General features: G+C 38.1%; 1 protein-coding gene across 3 annotated transcripts in view; it reads right to left on the bottom strand.

Moving 5' to 3' along the window:
* The window catches only part of MAN2A1 (mannosidase alpha class 2A member 1), a 173,311-nt gene that overhangs the window by 107,158 nt on the left and 43,243 nt on the right, over positions 1-22,910 (bottom strand). For all 3 annotated transcript variants that reach the window (XM_023212261.2, XM_023212260.2, XM_023212262.1), the window contains one exon: positions 293-420. In XM_023212261.2, coding sequence (XP_023068029.1) covers positions 293-420 — 128 coding nt within the window. The remainder of the gene's footprint in view (positions 1-292; positions 421-22,910) is intronic.

The raw sequence follows: 22,910 nt of genomic DNA, 5'->3' as shown, positions 1-22,910 counted from the left end.
GTTTTTGCCTCTTGTCATCAAGTCTTAACATATAATTAAAATCCCAAAACCAATAAAAATATAGATAAATAATACATTAAGCAAGGTAGATGATCCTAAAAGTGACTACAGTAAATCTTTGTAACTCAGTTTATGAGCTAAGAAATATCATAAATTAAAGAAGAATGAACTATTCAACAATAATGAGTAACAGGGAAAATAGTTATTCAAAAAAAAAAAGACAGAGACTCACTCATATTCCCCAAAATTAACTGTCCAAAATAGCCCAAATAAAGAATATACCAATACATACCTATATTATTTTCCAGCCACTGATGTCCTTCAATTAGTTGATCAATTAAGGCAAAATAACGTGCAGTGGCTTCATCAGGCATAACCCAGCCACCTGTCACAATTTCAAGCTGACCATTTTCTATTAAACTAGAGAGAAAATAACAAGAGTCCACATTAACAAATATAAGAAAAGTTCAAATAAAAAACTAAACAAGCATAAACATTAAGAACAGCCTTTAAATATAACCAGTATATATACTAGTTGTTAAAATTTTTTTTTAAACCAGTGAATGAATTTCAACTTCAAGACCTCAAGATAGCACCCAGTGTCTCAGGTGAGCCCTGCCCTTCTGTAGGAAAAACCACGCAGGTCATTCTGGAGGTTCCTTCCACAAGGATATAAACTCCCACACAGCCTCAAAGATTCTTAATGTCAAAAGCCACATCTGGTTTATTTATTTATTTATTTATTTTAAGACGAAGTTTCACTCTTGTTGCCCAGGCTGAAATGCAATGATGCGATCTCAGCTCACTGCAACCTCCACCTCCCAGGTTCAAGTGATTCTCCTACCTCAGCCTCCCACGTAACTGGGATTACAGACATGCGCCACCACGCCCGGCTAATTTTGTATTTTTAGTACAGACGTGGTTTCTCCATGTCAGTCAGGCTGGTCTCGAACTGTCGACCTCAGGTGATCCACCTGCCTCAGCTTCCCAAAGTGCTGGGATTACAGGTGTGAGCCACCGCGCCCGGCCCACATCTGGTTTATTTCTGAATCTTGCAGAGCACGTAGCAAAGTGTTTTACACAGAGTATATGCTTGATGAGTATTTATTGGAAGGCTGTCATTTTAAGCTCATTATTTCAATATACTTTTATCAAAAAATCAGTATTTACTTTAGTCCTTCTGACACTGATAAGTTAATCATTCAAACTACCCTAAAAAATAACAAGGGTAAAGCTAGTAAATACCACATGACTCTGGGAATACAGATAACATCATAAAGCACTTTGCTCCAGATTCAGGTGAAATATAGGCTATACAGTTTATTTTTCATTATTGAGTGAAAGGCTCTAACAGCATCATTATTTGTCTACTGGGTATTCCTTTGCCATAATACCATACCAGGTAACAAGATCCCTAGTCCTAATAAAATTGTTTTGAGAAGATACTTTCCCCTGAGAAGAAAAAAAAAAAAATCATAAGCTTAATTAAAAATTTGAAATAGTGCCCAAGAAAGCATAAAAGTCAAGAATTTAAGCAAGGTCTGGCACAGTGGCTTTGTCCTGTAGTTCAAGCACTCTGGGAAGCCAGGACAGGAGGACTGCTTGAGGTCAGGAATTCTAGACCAGCCTGGGCAACATAGGGAGATCCCATATTTACAAAATAAAATTTAAAAGTTAGCCAGGTGTGGTGGTACATGCCTGTAGTCCCAGCTACTTGGAAGGCTGAGGTGGGAGGATTGCTTGAGCCTGTGAGTTTGAGGCTGCAGTGAGCTATGATTATGCCACTGCACTCCAGCCTGGGAGATACAGCAAGACACTGTGTCAAAAAAAAAAAAAAAAAAAGAAGGGGGGAGGGGGGGGGGGGGGGGAGAGGAGGGGAGGGGAAAGGAAAGGAAAAAAAAAATTGAGCAAGTATCTATCTTAAGTGCCACAGACTTGCCAGCCTGCAACAAGATGGTTTGGGAAATGGGGTAAAATTTCAGAAACAAGCAAAGTAGCTTTAAAAAGGACATACATCACTGGATGCCTACAGCTAACAGCCAACTCTCAAGTCAAATTTAGTTGAAGCAGACCAGAGGCACAGAGGATGAATAACTATTTTCCTACAAAGCATATGATAGAAGCCACAACATTAACACAACATATAATTCAAACATATGCATGATCATATAACCAGTAACAGAGTGGATAGTGGACATAATTTCTATAAAAAAAATCAAATAATAAATTCCCTGCAAAAATTAAAGAAATAAATTTATGTTGCCATGGGGATCACCAACTAATATAATTTCACATGAAGAATATGATAACTTACTAGAATGTCTAAAGAAACCCAATATCCAATCAAACTTCAGATTCTCAAAGGCCCAAATCAAGAACCTACAATGAAGAAGCTGGAAATTTCTAAAAACCACACTTCTTTAAGAACACAACTAAATTCAAGGCTACTGGTCCCACCTTTACTGTCAGTAGACCTACGCATACAATTAGTTCTTTTTCTTATCTTTCTGGTGATTGCCTGATATAGCCACAGTCTAGAGGCTATGGACCAAACCTGCCCCTTATGTCTTATGCTTGGCAGCCTGAGATGTCAGGACAATATGAGATTTAGTATCTAATTATCAAATATGGAAACTTGACTTTATTATTTCAATATCTCAATAAATAGATCTTTTGGAAAATTTCAGATGTAAGTTCAGCTATAAATCAAAAACAAACTCTTCGCTGATCTTGAATAGAGAAAAAAACTACAGATTAAGAAAACTAAAAATTAAGTGGAAAAAATTTACTTCAATGATAGAACTTTTCTTTTTTCATCTATATCAGTTTTAATAGACAACATAATTCCCATCCCACAGGTTATCAGTGGTCTTCAAGAAAGTCAACCAGCCAAAAATTACATTATATACAGTAACTAATTTTCCCAGCTCCATTTGTTAATAATCCATATCTTCCCCATGATGCCTGAGATGCTACTTTCATCAAAAACTGAATTCTTATCTTGTACATAAAGGTTAAAGACTATTCTGTCTATTAATTTTGAGGAGGCATGAAAAACTTCTCACTTATTAAAATGTTTTCCAGCATTTATCTACTTTCTTCTCCTGTATCTTTCCCAGTCTGGCTGGTCTCAACTGCCCTCATAGCTCAGCTCAGAGACGTCTTCATGTGCACCCAAGCTAAACTAACACTCCCAATATACCTCCCATTCTATCTATCACAGTCTTTATCAGAAACCAGAATTACCTTGTTCATTGTCAGATCTCTATTCTTTCCCTCCCGACCTCTACCCACTATTAGAACGTAAGCTCCAAGAGAGCACGGACTAGAATGTGTTTTGTTCACGTTTGCATGTCTGGCACTCAGAAGCTTGCTTGGCAGATAATGGTCATTCAAATATTTGTTACATAAATGAAGAATTAATTAATAAGGCCATCAGTCTAATATTAGTATTTACCTACAGTTTTTATATTAGAAAAAGCTCACAGATATTTGCAAAATAAAACAGAAAGAGGTCAGTCAGAATGAGGTTTCAATTATCTAGGTATGAGATGATATGATCTAGAATATGGTAGTGGTAATTATGAAATAGGGAGGAGGAGGAAGACAGCGGAGACATTACATGAAAAAGTATCAACGGTAATTAGAAAATGATTGAAGATAGACGATAAGATTAATGCAAATATGACTTAGAGTTTTAATTCCAGGTGTCTAACGGAGTGGTAGTATTAATACACATATAGTGCAATTGAGTTGAGAAAGGAAGTCACTTTGTAGTAATGAATCTAAATTTGGACAGGGCTTTTTATGACAGTGTGACATTCAAAAGGAGTTAAGTGATAAAGAAGAGTAAGTTTAAGAAAAGGGGCCAATTAAAAAGTTAAGTTTCAAAGAACTATTAATAATAGAGAAAATAGGGAATGATGGGAAGTTAACAGAAAACAAGCGAAAGGAAAGTCAAAGATCAAGCTGAAGGAAAATATAAGAGAAATGGAGATAAGAAATGTTAAAGTAAGGGCAAAAAGAATAAATCTGAATTTAGCCTGAAACATTTTAGAAAAGAGGAATAAAGAGCAATCTGTCCTTCCAGTTGGTAAAAGCCATTAAAAAGCTACCATAACTGTGACTTAGAAATAAACACATCAGTGAGTCAGAATAGGAAGCTGAAAAATAGATTTTTTAAAAAATTTACATTATTAAAGTAGGCACTGAAGATTTATTTAAAAAAAAAAAAAAAAACTAAAAATAGGACAACCATATGATCCAGCCATCCCACTTCTGGGAAAAAATCAAGTATACCAAGGAAAAAAATCAATATACCAAAGGGATACTTGGACTTTCATGTTTATTGCAGCACTATTCACAACAGCAAAGATATGGAATCAACCTAAGTGTTGATTTAGATGAATGGAAAGAGAAAATGTGGTGTATATATATTCAACGGAATACTATTTAGTCATGAAAAAGTATGAAATCATATCATTTGTAGCAACATGAATGAAACTGAAGGTCATTCTATTAAGCAAAATAAGCCAGGCACAGAAAGACAAATATCCTATGTTCTCACTCATATTTGAGAGCTAAAAAAAAAAAAAAAAAAAAGTTGATCTCACAAAAGGGGAGAGTAGAAGGACAGATACCAGAGGCTGGGAAGAGTATGTGACTTAGGGTAGGGATTGGGAAGAGGGGTTAAGAGAGGTTGGTTAATGGGTACAAACATGCAGTTAGATAAAAGGAGTAAGTTATAATGTTCAACAGCAGAGTAGGGTGACTATAGTTAACAACAATGTATTGTATATTTCAAAACAGCTAAAAGAGGACTGGAAATGTTCCCAACACTTAGAAATGATAAATACTCAAAGTGATGGATACCCCAACCCTGACTTGATCATTACGCACTTCATGCATGTTAACAAAATATCACATATACCCCATAAATATGTACAAATATTTGCATCAATTAAAAATATAAAAATAAAACAGCCATTGATTTAGTGGAGTAAGAATGAGTTATATTTTTTCTTTTTAAGACTCAGAGTGACTTAAAAGCAGCTCATAAGAAAATGCCAAGATATTATGTCATGGAAGCCAAGGGATTCATATTTTAAAATACTATGCTCATACAGGTTTTTCAGAAAAATTGCATGAGTAGGTCAAAAATAGACAAATATATCATATCATATATAAATGACATCATAATAGCAGGCCAGAAAGTACACAGGTTTTAGTTTTTCTAGCATAATTTCTTTTATAAGATAGAACAAAACACCCACCCCATGGAAGAAAAGAGACAACATTATTTTAATATGAACCATACTGTAATAGCATGATACCTGATAGAATAATCAGGTTAGTGAGTACTCCTATTTCACTGAACTGCCTGTTTTTCCTAGGGTATTATCCTCTAACCCATCCACAAGAACAGAAAAACAGATAATAAACCAGAAGATTCTTACAGGCAGGAAGGTTTGGTCTGATATAAAACATTTCCTGTGTTAAGCAAAAACACTTGCCATTAACAACAACAACAAAACCCAAAAACATCAGAAGGACACAAATTTGCCCTGAATTCTAGAACACATATGATAAGCACTTAAGGAAGCATCTGATGAGTGAAAGAAAAATAAGAAATAGTCCCCAAAAAACAAAGAAAATTGTCGACCTAATTATTGAGAAGCACAGCAATAACCATCATCATTTAGTGATAACTACAAAACCTAGGACTAAAAGTCTTAACAGAAACTATATGTCTGGAAATACTTTTAAAAATATTTACAAGCTCTTAGGCCAACAGCAAAACTTAGAAACCCTATTGAACTTGGCAACCTCGGTTTTTTATAATAGAGATCAGGAGAAGCAGGCGGAACGGGATAAACAGGATTTTAAAAAAAGGCCACCACTTTAGTTACAGCCCTCAGACAAGTGGACTTTGGAGTATCTGGAAAAGGGAAAAGCTGGACAAATTGAATGCCTAATAGGGCTTGCTTCCAGTGCGGTCTATAAGAACACTTTAAAAAAGACTGTCCAAGTAAAAGTAAGCCGCCCCTCATCCATGCCCCTTATGTCAGGGGAATCACTGGAAGGCCCACTGCCCCAGGGGATCAAGGTCCTCTGAGTCAGAATCAGCTAATCAGATGATCCAGCAGCAGGACTGAGGGTGCCCGGGGCAAGCGCCAGCCCATGCCATCACTCTCACAGAGGCCTGGGTATGCTTGACCATTGAGGGCCAGGAGGTTAACTGTCTCCTGGACACTGGCGCGGCCTTCTCAGTCTTACTCTCCTGTCCCAGACAACTGTCCTCCAGATCTGTCACTACCCGAGGGGTCCTAGGAGAGCCAGTCACTAGATACTTCTCCCAGCCACTAAGTTGTGACTGGGGAGCTTTACTCTTTTCACATGCTTTTTTAACTATGCCTGAAAGCCTCATTCCCTTGTTAAGGAGAGACATTATAGCAAAAGCAGGGGCCATTATACACCTGAACACGGGAGAACACCCATTTGTTGTCCCCTGCTTGAGGAAGGAATTAATCCTGAAGTGTGGGCAACAGAAAGACAATATGGTTGAGCAAAGAATGCCCATCTGTTCAAGTTAAACTTAAGGATTCCGCCTCCTTTCCCTACCAAAGGCAGTACCCTCTCAGACCCGAGGCCCAACAAGGACTCCAAAAGATCGTTAAGGACCTAAAAGCCCAAGGCCTAGTAGAACCATGCGATAGCCCCTTCAATACTCCAATTTTAGGAGGACAGAAACCCAATGGACAGTGGAGGTTAGTGCAAGATCTCAGGATCATCAATGAGGCTGTTGTTCCTCTATACCAACTATACCTAACCCTTATACTCTGCTTTCCCACACACCAGAGGAAGCAGAATGGTTTACAGTCCTGGACCTTAAGGATGCCTTTTTCTGCATCCCTGTACATCCTGACTCTCAATTCTTGTTTGCCTTTGAAGATCCTTCAAACCATGTCTCAACTCACCTGGACTGTTTTACCCCAAGGGTTCAGGGATAGCCCCCATTATTTGGCCAGGCATTAGGCCAAGACTTGAGCCAACTCTCACACCTGGACACTTTTGTCCTTCAGTACATGGATGATTTACTTTTAGCGGCCTGTTCAGAAACCTTGTGCCATCAAGCCACCCAAGCGCTCTTAAATTTCCTCGCTACCTGTGGCTACAAGGTTTCCAAACCAAAGGCTCAGCTCTGCTCACAGCAGGTTAAATACTTAGGGCTACAATTATCCAAAGGCACCAGGGCCCTCAGTGAGGAACGTATCCAGCCTATACTGGCTCATACTCATCCCAAAACCCTAAAGCAACAAAGAGGGTTCCTTGGCATAACAGGTTTCTGCCGAATATGAATTCCCAGGTATGGTAAAATAGCCAGACCATTATATACACTAATTAAGGAAACTGAGAAAGCCAATACCCATTTAGAAGACAGACACCTGAAACAGAAGCAGCTTTCCAGGCCCTAAAGAAGGCCCTAACCCAAGTCCCAGTGTAAAGCTTGCCAATGGGGCAAGACTTTTCTTTACATATCACAGAAAAAACAGGAATAGCTCTAGGAGGCCTTACACAGGTCCGAGGGATGGGCTTGCAACCCGTGGCATACCTGAGTAAGGAAATTAATGTAGTGGCAAAGGGTTGGTCTCACTGTTTATGGGTAGTGGCAGCAGTAGCGGTCTTAGTATCTGAAGCAGTTAAAATAATACAGGGAAGAGATCTTACTGTGTGCACATCTCATGATGTGAATGGCATACTCACTGCTAAAGGAGACTTGCGGCTGTCAGATAACCGTTTACTTAAGTATCAGGCTCTATTACTTAAAGGGACAGTGCTGCAACTGCGCACTTGTGCAACCCTTAACCCAGTCACACTTCTTTCAGACAATGAAGATAGAACATAACTGTCAACAAGTAATTGCTCAAACCTACGCCGCTAGAGGGGACCTTTTAGAGGTTCCCTTGACTGATCCCAACCTCAATTTGTATACTGATGGAAGTTCCTTTGTAGAAAAAGGACTTTGAAAAGCGGGGTATGCAGTGGTCAGTGATAATGGAATACTTGAAAGTAACCCCCTCACTCCAGGAACTAGTGCTCAGCTGGCAGAACTAACAGCCCTCACTCGGGCACTAGAATTAGGAGAAGGAAAAACGGTAAATATACATACAGACTGTAAGTGTGCTTACCTAGTCCTCCATGCCCACGCAGCAATATGGAGAGAAAGGGAATTCCTAAGTTTGGAGGGAACACCTATCAAACATCAAGAAGCCATTAGGAGATTATTACTGACTGTACAGAAACCTAAAGAGGTGACAGTCTTACACTGCCAGGGTCATCAGAAAGGAAAGGAAAGGGACATAGAAGGGAACCACCAAGTGGATATGGAAGTCAAAAGAGCCACAAGGCGGGACCCTCTGTTAGAAATGCTTACAGAAGGACCCCTAGTATGGGGCAATCCCCTCCAGAAAACCAAGCCCCAGGACTCAGCAGGAGAAACAGCATGGGGAACCTCACGAGGACATAGTTTCCTCCCCATCAGGATGGCTAGCACCAAAGAAGGAAAAATACTTGTGCCTGAAGCTAACCAATGGCAATTACTTACAAGCCCTCACCAAAACTTTCACTTAGGCATTGATAACACCCATCAGATGACCAAATTATTATTTACTGGACCAGGCCTTTTCAAAACTATCAAGCACTTAATAGTCAAGGCCTGTGAAGCGTGTCAAAGAAATAATCCCCTGCACTGCAGGCCATGCATTTCAATCCCTGTATCTTTAACCTCCTTGTTAAGTTTGTCTCTTCCAGAATCAAAGCTGTAAAACCACGAATCGTTCTTCAAATGGAGCCCCAGATGCAGTCCATGACTAAGATCCACCACGGACCCCTGGACCAGCCTGCTAGCCCTTGCTCCGATGTTAATGACATCGAAGGCACCCCTCCTGAGGAAATCTCAACTGCACAACCCCTACTATGCCCCAATTCAGCGGGAAGCAGTTAGAGCAGTCATCAGCTAACCTTCCCAACAGCACTTGGGTTTCCCTGTTGAGAGGGGGGACTGAGAGACAGGACTAGCTGGATTTCCTAGGCCGACTAAGAATCCCTAAGCCTAGCTGGGAAGGTGACCATTTCCACCTTTAAACACAGGGCTTGCAACTTAGCTCACACCCAACCAATCAGATAGTAAAGAGAGCTCACTAAAATGCTAATTAGGCAAAAACAGGAGGTAAAGAAATAGCCAATCATCTATTGCCTGAGAACACAACTGGAGAGACAATGATCCAGATATAAACCCAGGCATTCCAGCCGGCAACGGCTTCCCTCTTTGGGTCCCCTCCCTTTGTATGGGAGCTCTGTTTTCACTCTATTTCACTCTATTAAATCTTGCAACTGCATATATATATATATATATTTACAAGCAATAACAGAAAAGCTATGTTAACCTAAAAAAGTACCGTACTTAATGCCACTGTTGTTAGTGATAATAAAAATAAAATGAAGACGGATTGTAGCTGTACATTCAAGACTAACAATTTTTAAAAAGTAATGAGAAATACCTGTTCTATAGAAAAATTTACTTAGAATGAACACAGGCACTTCCAAGTATTTCCATTCACAGTGTTCAACAGGTATCAACTGAACTATTTACCTGACAGGCAGGGGAATACAAAACAAAAAAAAAATAAAAAATAAATAAAAAAGATTGTGCCCACACCATAGGGTCTATTGCTTAGTTTCTACCAAGATATTCTGTCTATTTCACATGTATACTTCATGATATTTCCTAATAAACATGAAATCTAAAGGCCAAAGTGAAATGATATTGGGTAGGTAAGTGAAACAAAAGAATATATTTATCTAATAAATCCAGAAACTAAGAAACCAGGAACTAATTTTCAAAATTAACAATACTTATGTTTCACTTTTTACAATAAGTTGACTTGTAACTAATGGTAAAAGACATTAAAATACTACCATGTTTCTATTTCAATGATGAGAAATTCGGTATAGAAAGCTTAAGAAAATTACTGATCAAAACTAAGCTGAGCGTATCTGTCGCTCCTCATTTTACCTAAAATGTAGAATTTACTGCAAAGTACAACGAGCTGCAAATTATTTTCTCTGAGTGTCACTTTTTCCCCTATGTAGAATCATCAGACATTTGGAATTTGGTCACATACAGAAGGACACACTCAAAGAGCTTTTCTCCCTAATGGGGAAATTGTTACAGACAACTTAGTAGCAAACAATGCATCATTTAGCAAGCTTCAAAGAATCACAAATTAATTTCACATGAGAAAACCAGTTGAATTTCTAATCACACATCTGGAGAAACAGGAAATAATACAAGATGACATACAGTAATTCATTCTTAAATTTAAAAAATTTTTTAAATGGAAAATTCAAAAACATAGAAGCTTCCAATGAATCAATTTATACCCTAAAGATATTCTACTAATCAGATTCTCTGATTCATATTCCTTTCATGGAGAATAATCTAGTATGCAGGGAAAAAGATTTTTTTAAAGCCCCTCATATAATGATAGGAGAAACTCACTGTATATTTTTGAACACTGTTGAAACGTATTGATACAGATTTAGTATATGAGGAACAGAGGGCAAATTAGTCATCTCTCATCGTTTCTTCCTCATTGCAATCCAGCCACATCCCCTTCTTTCAGCTAGCTGTCCATGCTGTCCATCCGCCTGGAATGTTCTCCCTTCAATTATTTGCCTCATTGGTTCTTACAGGTTCCTTAAGGGCTGTCACTGGCCACCACATCCCACCCAAATTCAACCTAAACTGTTATCTTTCAGAAAATCTAACTTTTCTTCCATAACATTTACAAGAAAATTTAATTGCATATTTGTATGTTTACTATCTTTCTATTCCAACAGACTGTAAGTACCATGAGCGCAGGAATCATATCTGTTTTGTTCATCATTTGACACTGATTGTTCCTATTAGTATAAAATTGTAATAAATGGGTACCAATAACGCAAAAAAGAAAAAAAATGGGCAAAAGATACAATGCAGATATTTCAGAAATACCTGACTCATAAAAATGACAAGAAATTTAATCTCACTCATAAGGAAATGCAAGTTAAAACTTCATTAAGATGCCACTTTTCACCTATCAGATTAGAAAGATCGAAAAGTTGTGTAACATACTGTGATGTTAAGGATGTAGACAGAAGTAGTCTCACATATTTCTGGCAATTACTATCAAACTGCAAAATGCATATGTACTTTTATCCATGCTTACTGAAAATAAATCAGAAAATACTGTATTTTAAAATAGGAGCATTATATACACTAATGACAAAAGATACACTAAATACATTAGCAAGAGGCCAGAAATAAAATTGGGAGTGTAGTTAAATAACTAGTCCCATTCATATAACAGACTTTACTAAAAGATTCTCCAAGATGTATGTTTAAAAAGCACTGGTATGACGCCCAATAGAGATGCCTATTACGTAAAATAATAAAACAGCAAATAAGTGTTGATAAGGATGTGAGGAAATTGGAAATCTGTGCATTGCTGGTGGGATGTAAAATGGTACAGTAGTATGGAAAACAGCATGGTGATGAAAAAATTATGCACGAATCTTATATTACACATGTCCTTATACTGCCCTTTGATTCCTTGCTGCAATCCCACATTATTCTCAGGCAGTATACCCTACAGAAAAGGTATGTCCACTTGTTTGTTCTAAAACAATTTGGGGAAAGCCCTAGAGAATAACGTTTTAGGCAACGAAGACGACAAAATCATACAGCTAAATGTTGATTATCTTGTCAATCAAATGAAACTGCTATACCAACCCTCTCCCCCGAGCTCTGCATTATTTCTTTGTATAAAATTAGACTATAAAGATCATGAATACAAACAGATGTTTTCAAAGATAAAAGTTAAGAAATTACCTAGATCTCCAAAAGTAAGAGATTAGTCAAGTCAACTCATCCATACAGTGACAGAACATTATTCAGCCATTAAAAATGATATCACAGAGAACTAGTGAAATTCATAAATGTTTAGTGTATTTTACAAAAAAAAGCATGATATAAAAATATAATAACAAAAATACAAGAAGCACAGGTACAGAATTACTGCCATTTTCATGTCAATGCTTATCATGCTTGTATTTATGTCGATGTAAAATGTTTAAATGTTTTACTCTGCCAAAAAAAAAAATACCTAAAATGACAGTGATTAAAAAAAAAATTAAACATAGAATTACTATATGATCCAGCAGTTCCAGCTCTGGGGATGGAAAGAAGGGACCTGGACAAATATCTGCACACCCATATTCACAGCAGCATTATTCACAGTGGCCAAAAGGTAGATACCACCCAAATATCCATCAAAGGATGAATGGATAAATAAGCTGTGGTATGTATTAGGTTGGTGCAAAAGTAATTGTGGTTTTTGTCACTACTTTCAATACATACAGGGGAATATCATGTAGCCTTAAAAAGGAAAGAAATTCTGATACATGCTACAACATGAAAGAGCCTTGAAGATACTATGCTAAATGAAGTAAGGCAGACACAAAAGGACAAATATTATATGACTCTACGTATCTAAGGCACCTAATAGAGTAGTCAAACTTGTAGAGACAGAAAACAGAACAGTGGTTGCGAGGAGCAAGAAGAATGGGAATTACTGTTCAATAGGTACAAAGTTTGCATTTGGGGTGATGATAAAGTTCTAGAGATGGATGGTGGTAACAGCTGCACAATGATGTAAATGTTGTAATACTACTGAACTGTACACTTAAAAATTGTTAAAATAGTAAATTTTATGTCATGCTTATTTATAATTTTAAAAATAGACCCACTCACCCACTCAAAAAAAAAAAAAAAAAACGCAGCACAATGTACATGGCATGGTATCACTGTATAATATATATGCCTATGCCTTTATGTACATGTGCATATGTTTTCCCATACATCTATAAAATAAATAAGAGCCTGGTCATAGTAGTTACCTCCTGTGAAAAGAGCAAAATGACAAGGAGACAGGAGTGGCTGAGTACCTTACTTTTCATTGTGTATCCTTTGTATATATTGGGACATATATTAAAGAGTAAATTAAACCAAATTTTTTTCTCAAGTATAAATGTTATAACCTATGTTGCCTAAGCACTGAAAACTAACAAAACTGAGGCCAGACGTGGTGGTTCGCATCTGTAATCTCAGCACTTTGGGAAGCTAAGGCTGTCAGATCACTTGAGGTCAGGAACTCAAGACCAGCCTGGACAACATGGCAAAACCTCATCTCCACGAAAAATACAAAAATTAGCTGGGTGTGGTGGCACATGCCTGTAATCCCAAGCTACTCGGGAGGCTGAGGCACGAGAACTTCTTGAACCTGGGAGGCAGAGGTGGAGTGAGCCAAGAATGCAACACTGCATTCCATCCTAGGCAACAGAGTAAAGCTCTGTCTCCAAAAAAAAAAGTAACAGAACTGTAGCTTAAAAATAGTCATGGGCTGGGCACGGTGGCTCAAGCCTGTAATCCCAGCACTTTGGGAGGCCGAGACGGGTGGATCACGAGGTCAGGAGATTGAGACCATCCAGGTTAACACGGTGAAACCCCATCTCTACTAAAAAATACAAAAAACTAGCCGGGCGAGGTGGCGGGCGCCTATAGTCCCAGCTACTCAGGAGGCTGAGGCAGGAGAATGGCATGAACCCGGGAGGCAGAGCTTGCAGTGAGCTGAGATCCGGCCACTGCACTCCAGCCTGGGCGACAGAGCGAGACTCTGTCTCAAAAAAATAAAATAAATAAATAAATAAATAAATAAATAAATAAATAAATAAATAAATAAAAATAGTCATGAAAATTTCTTTAAAAATATGTCTTGGGGCCAGGTGCAGTGGCTCACACCTATAATCCCTGTGCTTTGGGAGACCAATGCAGGAGGATCACCTCAGGCCAGGGGTTTGAGGACCAGCCTGGGTAATATAGTAAAACCCATCTCTACAAAAATATAAAAATTAGCCAGGCATGGTGGCATGCACCTGTGGGTCCTAGCTACTCAGGAGGCTGAGGTAGAAGTATCACTTGAGTCTAGGAGTTTGAGGCTGCAGTGAGCTATGATAGCACCACTGCACTCCAGCCTGAGTGACAAAGACCCTGTCTCTAAAATTAATTAATTAATTTAATAGAAATAAAAATAAATTTCTCATATGGTTCAATAATCTGCAAAGTTTTAATAAGCAGGGGATGTATTTTAAATCTTTCACTGTATAGTAAACAATACTTCATTCATAAAATACTCATTCAAAATAGGTTGAAAAATGTGAAAGAGGTTAAAGAATAAAATTTAGAAACTCACTACCTTGATATATATGCACAAAGCGTTATGGTAGCCAGAGTTTTTAACCAAGTTAATTTACTTAACATTATACCATGAACATCTTTCCATATCAAGAGAGACATATATCATTATGTTTATTGTATTGTACTGTATTATGTTACCGTATTTATTATATTGTATGTCTATAATGTATTACATTTTCTAAAATATTTTTAATTGAGATATAACAATATACAATACACATATTTTCAGCCTCATGAATTCTGACAACTGTAATCACTATCCAAAATAATATACAGACTACTTCCACCAATTCAGAGAGCTCCCTCATGCCCTGTTCCAATCCATACTCACCACTCACCTTGCCCCCAAAAAACATCCTGACATTCTATCACAATAGATCAGTTGAGTCTCCTCTCAGAATTCATAAAATGGAAATCAAACAATATTTACTCTTCTGTCTCACTACTTCTGCTTAACATTTGTGAGACTCATCCATATTACTGTGCATTTCAGTAATTTATCATTTTTTACTGCTAGGTATTCTGTTATATGAATATGCAATTTTTTAATCCATCACCTTGCTGAAGGACATTTAAAGTATTTCCAATTTGAAGTTACTAGGAAAAAGCCTGTATGAAAATGTCTGTACAAGTCTTTATGTGAACATGTTTTCACCTCTCTTGGGTAAATTCCTAGGAGTGGAGCCCCCAGATCACATGGTATATATTTTAAGTTTGGAAAACTCTTTGGAGGCTTTTCAGAAAGTCGCTCCCATTTTACATTCCTACCTGCAATATATGAGAGTTTCTGTTGCTACACATTCTTGCCAACTTTTGACGTTGTCATCTTTTTTATTTTAGCCATTCTAAAAGGGTTGGAAACAGTATCTTCTAGAAGTTTTGATATGTATCTCCCTGATGGCCATGATTTACCCAGCTTCTACACACACACCCTCGCTGCTCACCCTCCCCAACTGCTGTTGTCTAATAAATGTCTTTCAGGTGTTTGAACATGCCCTTGTTAATCCCTGGCCCACACTCACCATTCTCTTCTCACAACCTGAAATTCCTTCTCTGCCCTCTGACACCCACTTCTTGACTGGCTAGTTCTAGTCATCATTCAGGTTTAAGCTTGAATATCATTTGCTTCAGGAAGTCTTCCAAGACCCCCTTCTTGCCTCTATAGAAGAAAACCCTTTATTGTTATACTGTGTTTAATTACATGTCTTCCCTGCTCTTTTCTGAGGGCTGGGACCAGGTCATTCTTGCTTATCTCCTACATTTCTGAAGCATAGCACAATAAATATTTGCTGAATGAATGGTAGAAGTAAATAAGGGAAGGCTTCAGAGATGAGGTAATATTTCAGCTGAGTGTTAAAAATGAGTAAGACTGAAATTATCCAGCGCACAAAAGGAAAAAAACAAAATTCCAAGCTGAACACAGGCAAATTCCTAAGAAGCACGAAACAGCATGTGTCTGAGGATACCCGTGGCTCAGAATGCGTAAGAGCAGAATGTGAGGCAGGAAGTGATTGGAGATAAGGATGAGCAAGTTGGGAAGAATCAGACAGAAAAAGTCAGTATGTGTCAGGCAAAGGAGACTGGCCTGTTCCTTTTGAGACTGAAGCACCATAAAGCATTTTAAAGCAAACATGGTGGGACTCGCATACTAGAAAACTAATTCTGTCGATGAAATGGCAGACACTTAGAAGTGGCACAGCTGGAAATGGAAAGACAATCTGGAGGTTTTCACAATAGTACGAGACAAGAGCAATGGAGATGAAAAGCAAGGGTCAGAGTCAGGAGACACTGAAGAGGTAGAAGTCATAGAGCTTAGGGACTGACTGGATGTCACAGGAAAGGGAGGTGGAAAGGCACAGCACCACAGAGGTAGAGACTATTTGCCCACTATTTCTGGAGCTTGAGTGCCTGGCTTGGATCCTATTTCCACACTTAAGAAGAGGAACTTAAGAAGAGGAACATTTTGGAAGTAAGCAGAAGAGGAACTTAAGAAGAGGAACATTTTGGAAGTAAGCAGAAGAGGAAATCAGAGAGGTAATGAAAAAGGAATGGTCAGCAGTGCTAGAATAGACCCGAAAGTGAAAGAGCTCAAGGTCACTTCAAAGCCAAAAGAGGAAAGAATTTCCAGGAGAATGGAGTGGTCGATGTCAATGCTGCAAAAACATCCTCTCTGAGGCTTGAGAAAGTATCCAAGGGATGGATGGAACACCTGAGAAGTCCTTCATGGCTTTTACACATCTCCATGACATAAATAGATGCCAGTGGTTGAAGGGAATGAGAGGTGGAAGGATAGCCGCCTTACTCAAGATGAACTGGAATTGAAGAGGTAGGGATAGAGCATATACTTTCTAAAATAAAGGTAAACCACTGCTTCGACTATTAGAACTAAAGTTATTTTAGACCCTGGTGCATTGCTTTCAGTACTTTGAGAAATGCTAAATATCTTTAGATTCTAAACTCAATCCAAATCTGCAAATGACTTTGAATATCACAAGACACACTGTAACTTCCCATTGCTCTATAAATTTTACAGCAACCTTCAGTTAAATACCAAAAAATCCAACCTGCATAAAACATATAATGAATTAGTCTGAATAAGAACATTAATAGTCCAATTTCTCAGAAAACCCAGGATGCACATTAGTTAAGTTTGGATTCTTATTTAAGAATGAAACATCAAATATTTTTCTGATTTCAAGAAGCAACCAGAGATAGCTGAGAAGACTGTGGAAGATTCACTTAAATACGAACCTAGGGGAAAAAATGTAAGAAGATAGTACAAAGATTACATAAATAAAGAGTCTGCATTCTTGCCAAGGCAATGAAACCCACCAATTTGGTGAAGATAAAAAATATATACTAATTGATGGTACCTTCCTCCTAGCAAACATTTGGAGCTCTTTTTAACACTAAAAGATCCACAAAGATAAACTGGTCAAGACTTTGGTGAATATACAAACTGTTCTTAGATTCTAACAACTCGGTGGGTTTCTCCACTCAACACTGGTCTCAATGGCAAGAGCAGATGCAATATAAAAGCTGTTTCAATATCTCAGAGCCCAGAGAGGAACAATGAATATGTAACATGCTGTATGCTAGTCAAAGGAAATGCAAAGGCTAATGTTTCAGCTGCTTGACTCTCAATAAGGGTTCACATTTTGATGTATTATAAACATCATGCAGTATTTAACTGCATTTAGCCAAAAATATTCAAATGTGAAGGCTAAAAAGTGTTAAAAAATTACTACACCAGTCATTTTCAAAATAAAACAAGCGTAGAAGACAATACACTGATTATTTAATGGAAGGCAGCTTCTTTTAAATCCACTGGATATGTATTACCAGCAGGTACCATGATTATAACTGACTAAATTATTTCAGATCACACAGAAACCAGAAAATATAGAAGTTGTTTACATAGATCTCTCTTCAGTTAACTAGATTTTCACTTTTAAAAGCTTATAGAGTTGAATAATAATGCTGCTAGGGGGAGGGGATAAGAATCAAACAAGTCACTGCTAGAATAGATTATGAGGATCATTTGAGTTATGTTTCTGTTAAGTTCCCACAATCAGTTGGTATTCTTTAGGGACAATGAAAGCTTACGTGGAACTCTGCTGGAATTAACAGGTTCTGCTCTGCAATAGCTAGCTTGCAAATTTAGGTACAGATATTTAATCCATAGCTCATCTTCAAAAAGAGAAAAACAAGCCACCGCATAGGCATTACACCAGAAGTCACACAAAAAAATCTATTAGTAATGCCACTTAGTACAAGCTCAGAATTTTAAATAACAGGAGCAAACCTAAACATCTATTAAGTTTTCCTCCAAAAATATACATTTAAGCAACTAATACTAAGAATGTTTTATTCAAGTAAGTGTTGGGGGAGGAGATACTATTACTATAGTTCTACAAATAAATGTAGTAAGTGAATAAAAGTGAATTATTAGAGCTAAGAGAGAGAGAACTTTAGCAAATCTTGACCAGAAACAGAACTCATCTTCTCTAATCTGGCTATAATATTATATATTACCTATATATTTTCCTCAAGCAAAATGATACCATTCAGGATCAAGCCTACATTCCAGAATATTTTCCAATGCCAAAAAAGCTGTTCTCAGAAGGAGTCTGAGTGAGACAAAGATTGAGCACTAGATTCTAATCTGCAGTCCCCTCCAATACCTTACCATCTTTTATCTTTAATATTGGACTGATTTCATGAAATTGCCATTTTTGTATATCAAAAGTAGTCAAATATTGGCAATTTTATATGGCTCAACCTAAGAAAAATAACCAACAGAATAAAAAAAAGAAAGAGAAGGCAAAAACTTGCACCCAGGTAGAGTCAGGAGAAAGAGGCCATCCGCAGGCCATAAAATTGGCAGGATTTCTGACAGATATGGTACAAGTAAAACTGAAATAATTCAAGTATTGACCTGCAACTGCCCTGCATGAAAAATCAGCATGGAATACCAGTATAAATAAGAAGATTCTGAGAGATTCTGTCAACAGCTCCTAATATGAAGGGCCAAGGGCTGAGGCAAAGCTGAATCTTGGTACAGATACTAATCACAGACTCTTCAACCTCATGGCACTTGTGTGAGCCCCCCTCTGCAGAAGTGTCTCTGCCCATGCACTGTGAGTGCTGCAGAGGCAGTCTCCTTAATGAAGCCATGCTGGGAGAGAGCCAGGCATGGCTGGTCCCACCTGACCACAAGCAGCAGGCAGCAGACCCAGTTTCCTTCTGAGGTGGCTGGACTCTGTGAAGCAGCACCTTTGGACACACATCTCCTACCTGGCTTACAGGCCACACAAAAACAAAGCTAGATGGAGAAAGCCAGCCCCAGGCTCAGCAGCTACACCAAAGAAATAGAAAACCCTTCATAGATGGGGCACTCCTTTTTCAATCTTCTCATAGCCCAAGCTCCTCTCTTCTCTCACCCTGTCCTATTTATAACCAGGGCACCTTCCCCAACTGCTGATCCCTGAATCTCATATAATCTTGCAGGATGTAATTTTCCAACAGAGGAACTAAGGAGACATCTTAAGTTCCTATCAGCTAGCTTTCTGGTGTGTACGCAATACAAACTGACTGTGGAAACTATCTTGAACACAGAGAACTGAAGACAGGATAAAAGTCCAGGCTTAACTAAGGGCTGAAGGCAAATGAGAGAACACAGGGATCTTATCACAGGAAGAGTCTTGCAAATACAAGGTGCTGTGAGGAATGACTAGTAAACATTCTTCTGTTTCTGCTTCCCTCCCTTCATCTGTCAGCCCTCACTTCACTCTCTAAAGATTCAAAGCCCTGGGAAATAACATGCTGATTAACTGAGCTCAGGTCACAGCTGATTTGTCTGGGCTAGGGCAACAAGGAGGAGGAGCTGAATTCTTTGGGTGAGAGACCACTTCCCCAAAAGGAAATTAGGTGAAGTGGATGCTGGTCAGCCAGTAATAACTAATACCCACAGCCAGGAAACTGCAAGTATTTGGTTAGAAAAGAAAGGGATTCAAGGCAAGTTACACCATGTTTTGGGACAAATTCCAGGTGTGGATACAGCTGTTGTTGCTCGCAGGTCAATAAAAAGGAGGAAAATACTTGGACTTATGGACAACAATACAAAAAGCACAGAAGTAAAGTTAGAGTCAAACACTAAAAGCCAGAAAACACTCAATACCAGAGTACTGAACTGAGGGGGTGGCAGGGAAGACTCTTGGGAAAAAACTCCCAAAACATAGTAAATATAACAAATTAAAAATGCATATGAAAAAGAGAGACTAAAGACACAGTAACAAGGTACCTGAATTCTAAAACAAATGAAACAAAAGCAGTAGTAAATTAGTAAGTACAGAACACATAAGCTGAAGAAACATTTGAATTGATTGATGGGAATCTTAATGGAAAGTTATACATACCTAGATATATAACTTAGTGAAAATTTAAAATTTCATAAATAAAGTAAGTGAGCACGGGGGAAAAAGTTACCTTCAATGAAGCATTACATAAGAAAGCTTTAAGACAGAAGAGAAAAAAGAAAATTTATAGATAAAATCTCCCATAATAGGGACTGAGCACAGTGGCTGATGCCTATAATCCAGCACTTTGAGAGGCTGAGGCAGGTGGATTACTTGGGCCCAAGGGTTCAAGACCAGCCTGCACAACATGGCAAAATCTCATCTCTACAGAAAATACAAAAATGAGCCACTGTGGTGGTATGCACCTGTAGTCCCAGCTACTAGAGGGCTGAAGTGGGAGGATCACCTGAGCCCAGGAGGTTGAGGCTGCAGTGAGCTGTGATCATACCACTGCACTCCAGCCTGGGAACAGAATGGGACCCTGTTTCAAAGAAAAATTAAAAATTAAAAGAAAAGTCTCCCATTATAGAAGACTTCAGCATTAAGAATTACATATGGTATCCAGGAGAAATACTCAGAGTCTCAAATAAAATTTAAAAAAGCACTAATGCTCACTGGGATCTTAAAATGTGCCAGGCATTGTGCTAAGCATGGTGTTTGAATTAATTCAATCCTCACAAAAACCAAATAAAATTGGTTTCAATATTATCCTTATTTGACAAATGAAGAAACTGAGGTATAGAAAAGTTAAATAACTTGCTCAGAGTCAAACATTAGATGGGACTTGGCAGAATTTGAACCTAGGCAGCCTGGTTCCAGTTCCCAGCCTTTAGAACCACCAAGCTGACAGTCCTTCAAGTAAAAAGGACAGCAAACTCAAGCAAACGAACAACGAAAGTGGTAGCATAATAATATTAATTATAAAAAGGAGAAAAGATGGTGTCAATGATGATACATACAGTTTACAATGAAGAAAAATAAATCTTAGTCTAGGAATGCCCACCTTGCAGTCCCTGTCCCACAGTAGATGTTCGGGAAGTGTCTATTGAATGAATGAATGAGCTAATACAGAAGCCAACAAAGATCAGGCAAGAATGGAAAAAAAAAAAAAAAAAAAAAACACATACACACACATAAATTATCCAAAAAATAAAAGCTGACAGGTGAACAGTAGCAAAAAATAACTACAGTCAGTTCTGCTATAAACACTTGTTTTGAAAATGGGAATGAGTTCCCAGGTGATTGATTATATAAGGAAATAAATTTTGCCTTGCTTATGCACAATTTAGTCTCCAAGAAACATTAGATGAAGGTACAAAACTTCACTCAGCTGAACAAAGCTGTATAAGGAATGCACAAGGCACACGGACACACCTCAGATATCTACCAGCTCCCTCAGTTCATCAAGGGTTATGAGCCACAGTCATCCACATGTGCTATTCAACTTTCCAACAGATTTTAGCTAACCTACTTGCCATCACTTCTCAGTAATAACTCGAATCTATATTCCTTCCAATACACCCTTCCACAAGCAAACTTTAGGCCTTTTTCAAGGTAAACTGGCATATTTATTTACGCATTTTTTAACCAATTTAACACAGGCAAAATTGGATTTGCATCTTTATTAGGTTTCCATCTTTTGTGTGTGTCTACGTCACTAATGAAGTTTTAGAGTGCTATGCTCTAACTGTACTTTTTCATGAGCCCTGGGTTTAATATTGCACAACTTTGCATAACACGATTTTTAAGAATGTGTATGCAGTATGACAGCAAAACTGAGTGTACAAAGATAAAAATAGCAATTGTAAAATACTAAATTAGTAGATACCAAACTTTATATTCTACAAACACCACCTTTTCAAATACCAGTAGAGGCTTCATCAACATTGATTACACATCAAGTCACAAAAAAAATTCAAAAAACTCTAAAGAATAAAAAGTATACAGGCCGGGAACAGTGGCTTATACCTGTAATCCCAGCACTTTGGGAGGCCAAGGCAGGTGAATCATTTGAAGTCAGGAGTTCAAGACCAGCCTGGCCAAAATGGTGAAACCCTGTTTCTACTAAAAATACAAAAATTAGCCAGGCGTGGTGGCGGGTGCCTGTAATCCCAGCTACTTGAGAGGCTGAAGAAGGAGCACCACTTGAACCTGGGTGGCAGAGGTTGCAGTGAGCTGAGATCACACCACTGTACTTCAGCCTAGGTGACAGAGTGAGACTCAGTCTCAAAAACAAAAAAAAAAGTATACAGTCCATACTCTATGGCCATAAGACATTAAAGCTAGTTTATAATAAAGTATAACTGGGAAAAAAAAGAATTTGCAAATTGAAAATTATTTTTCTAACATACTTAAAAAGAAAACAGTAGTACAGTTATTAAATATTTACAAAAAAAAAATAAGAAAACAGCATACAAAAACATACAAACAGCTACTCAGAATACTGCTAAAAGGTAAACATACAAATAAACTTATTAAGTAGACTGGCTCATTTAGCATTAGTGAAACTGAGTAGAAGGAATTACGAAAGATGAAAGCAGATAGGTCGAGAGTAAAGATTGGTAGGCCGGGCGCAGTGGCTCAAGCCTGTAATCCCAGCACTTTGGGAGGCCGAGACGGGCGGATCACGAGGTCAGAAGATCGAGACCATCCTGGCTAACACAGTGAAACCCCGTTTCTACTAAAAAATACAAAAA

This window comes from Piliocolobus tephrosceles, chromosome 4 (assembly GCF_002776525.5).
Source record: "Piliocolobus tephrosceles isolate RC106 chromosome 4, ASM277652v3, whole genome shotgun sequence".
Lineage (NCBI taxonomy): Eukaryota > Metazoa > Chordata > Mammalia > Primates > Cercopithecidae > Piliocolobus > Piliocolobus tephrosceles.
The sequence above is the reverse complement of the archived record's forward strand: the minus strand, read 5'-3'. Positions and strand labels throughout refer to the sequence as shown.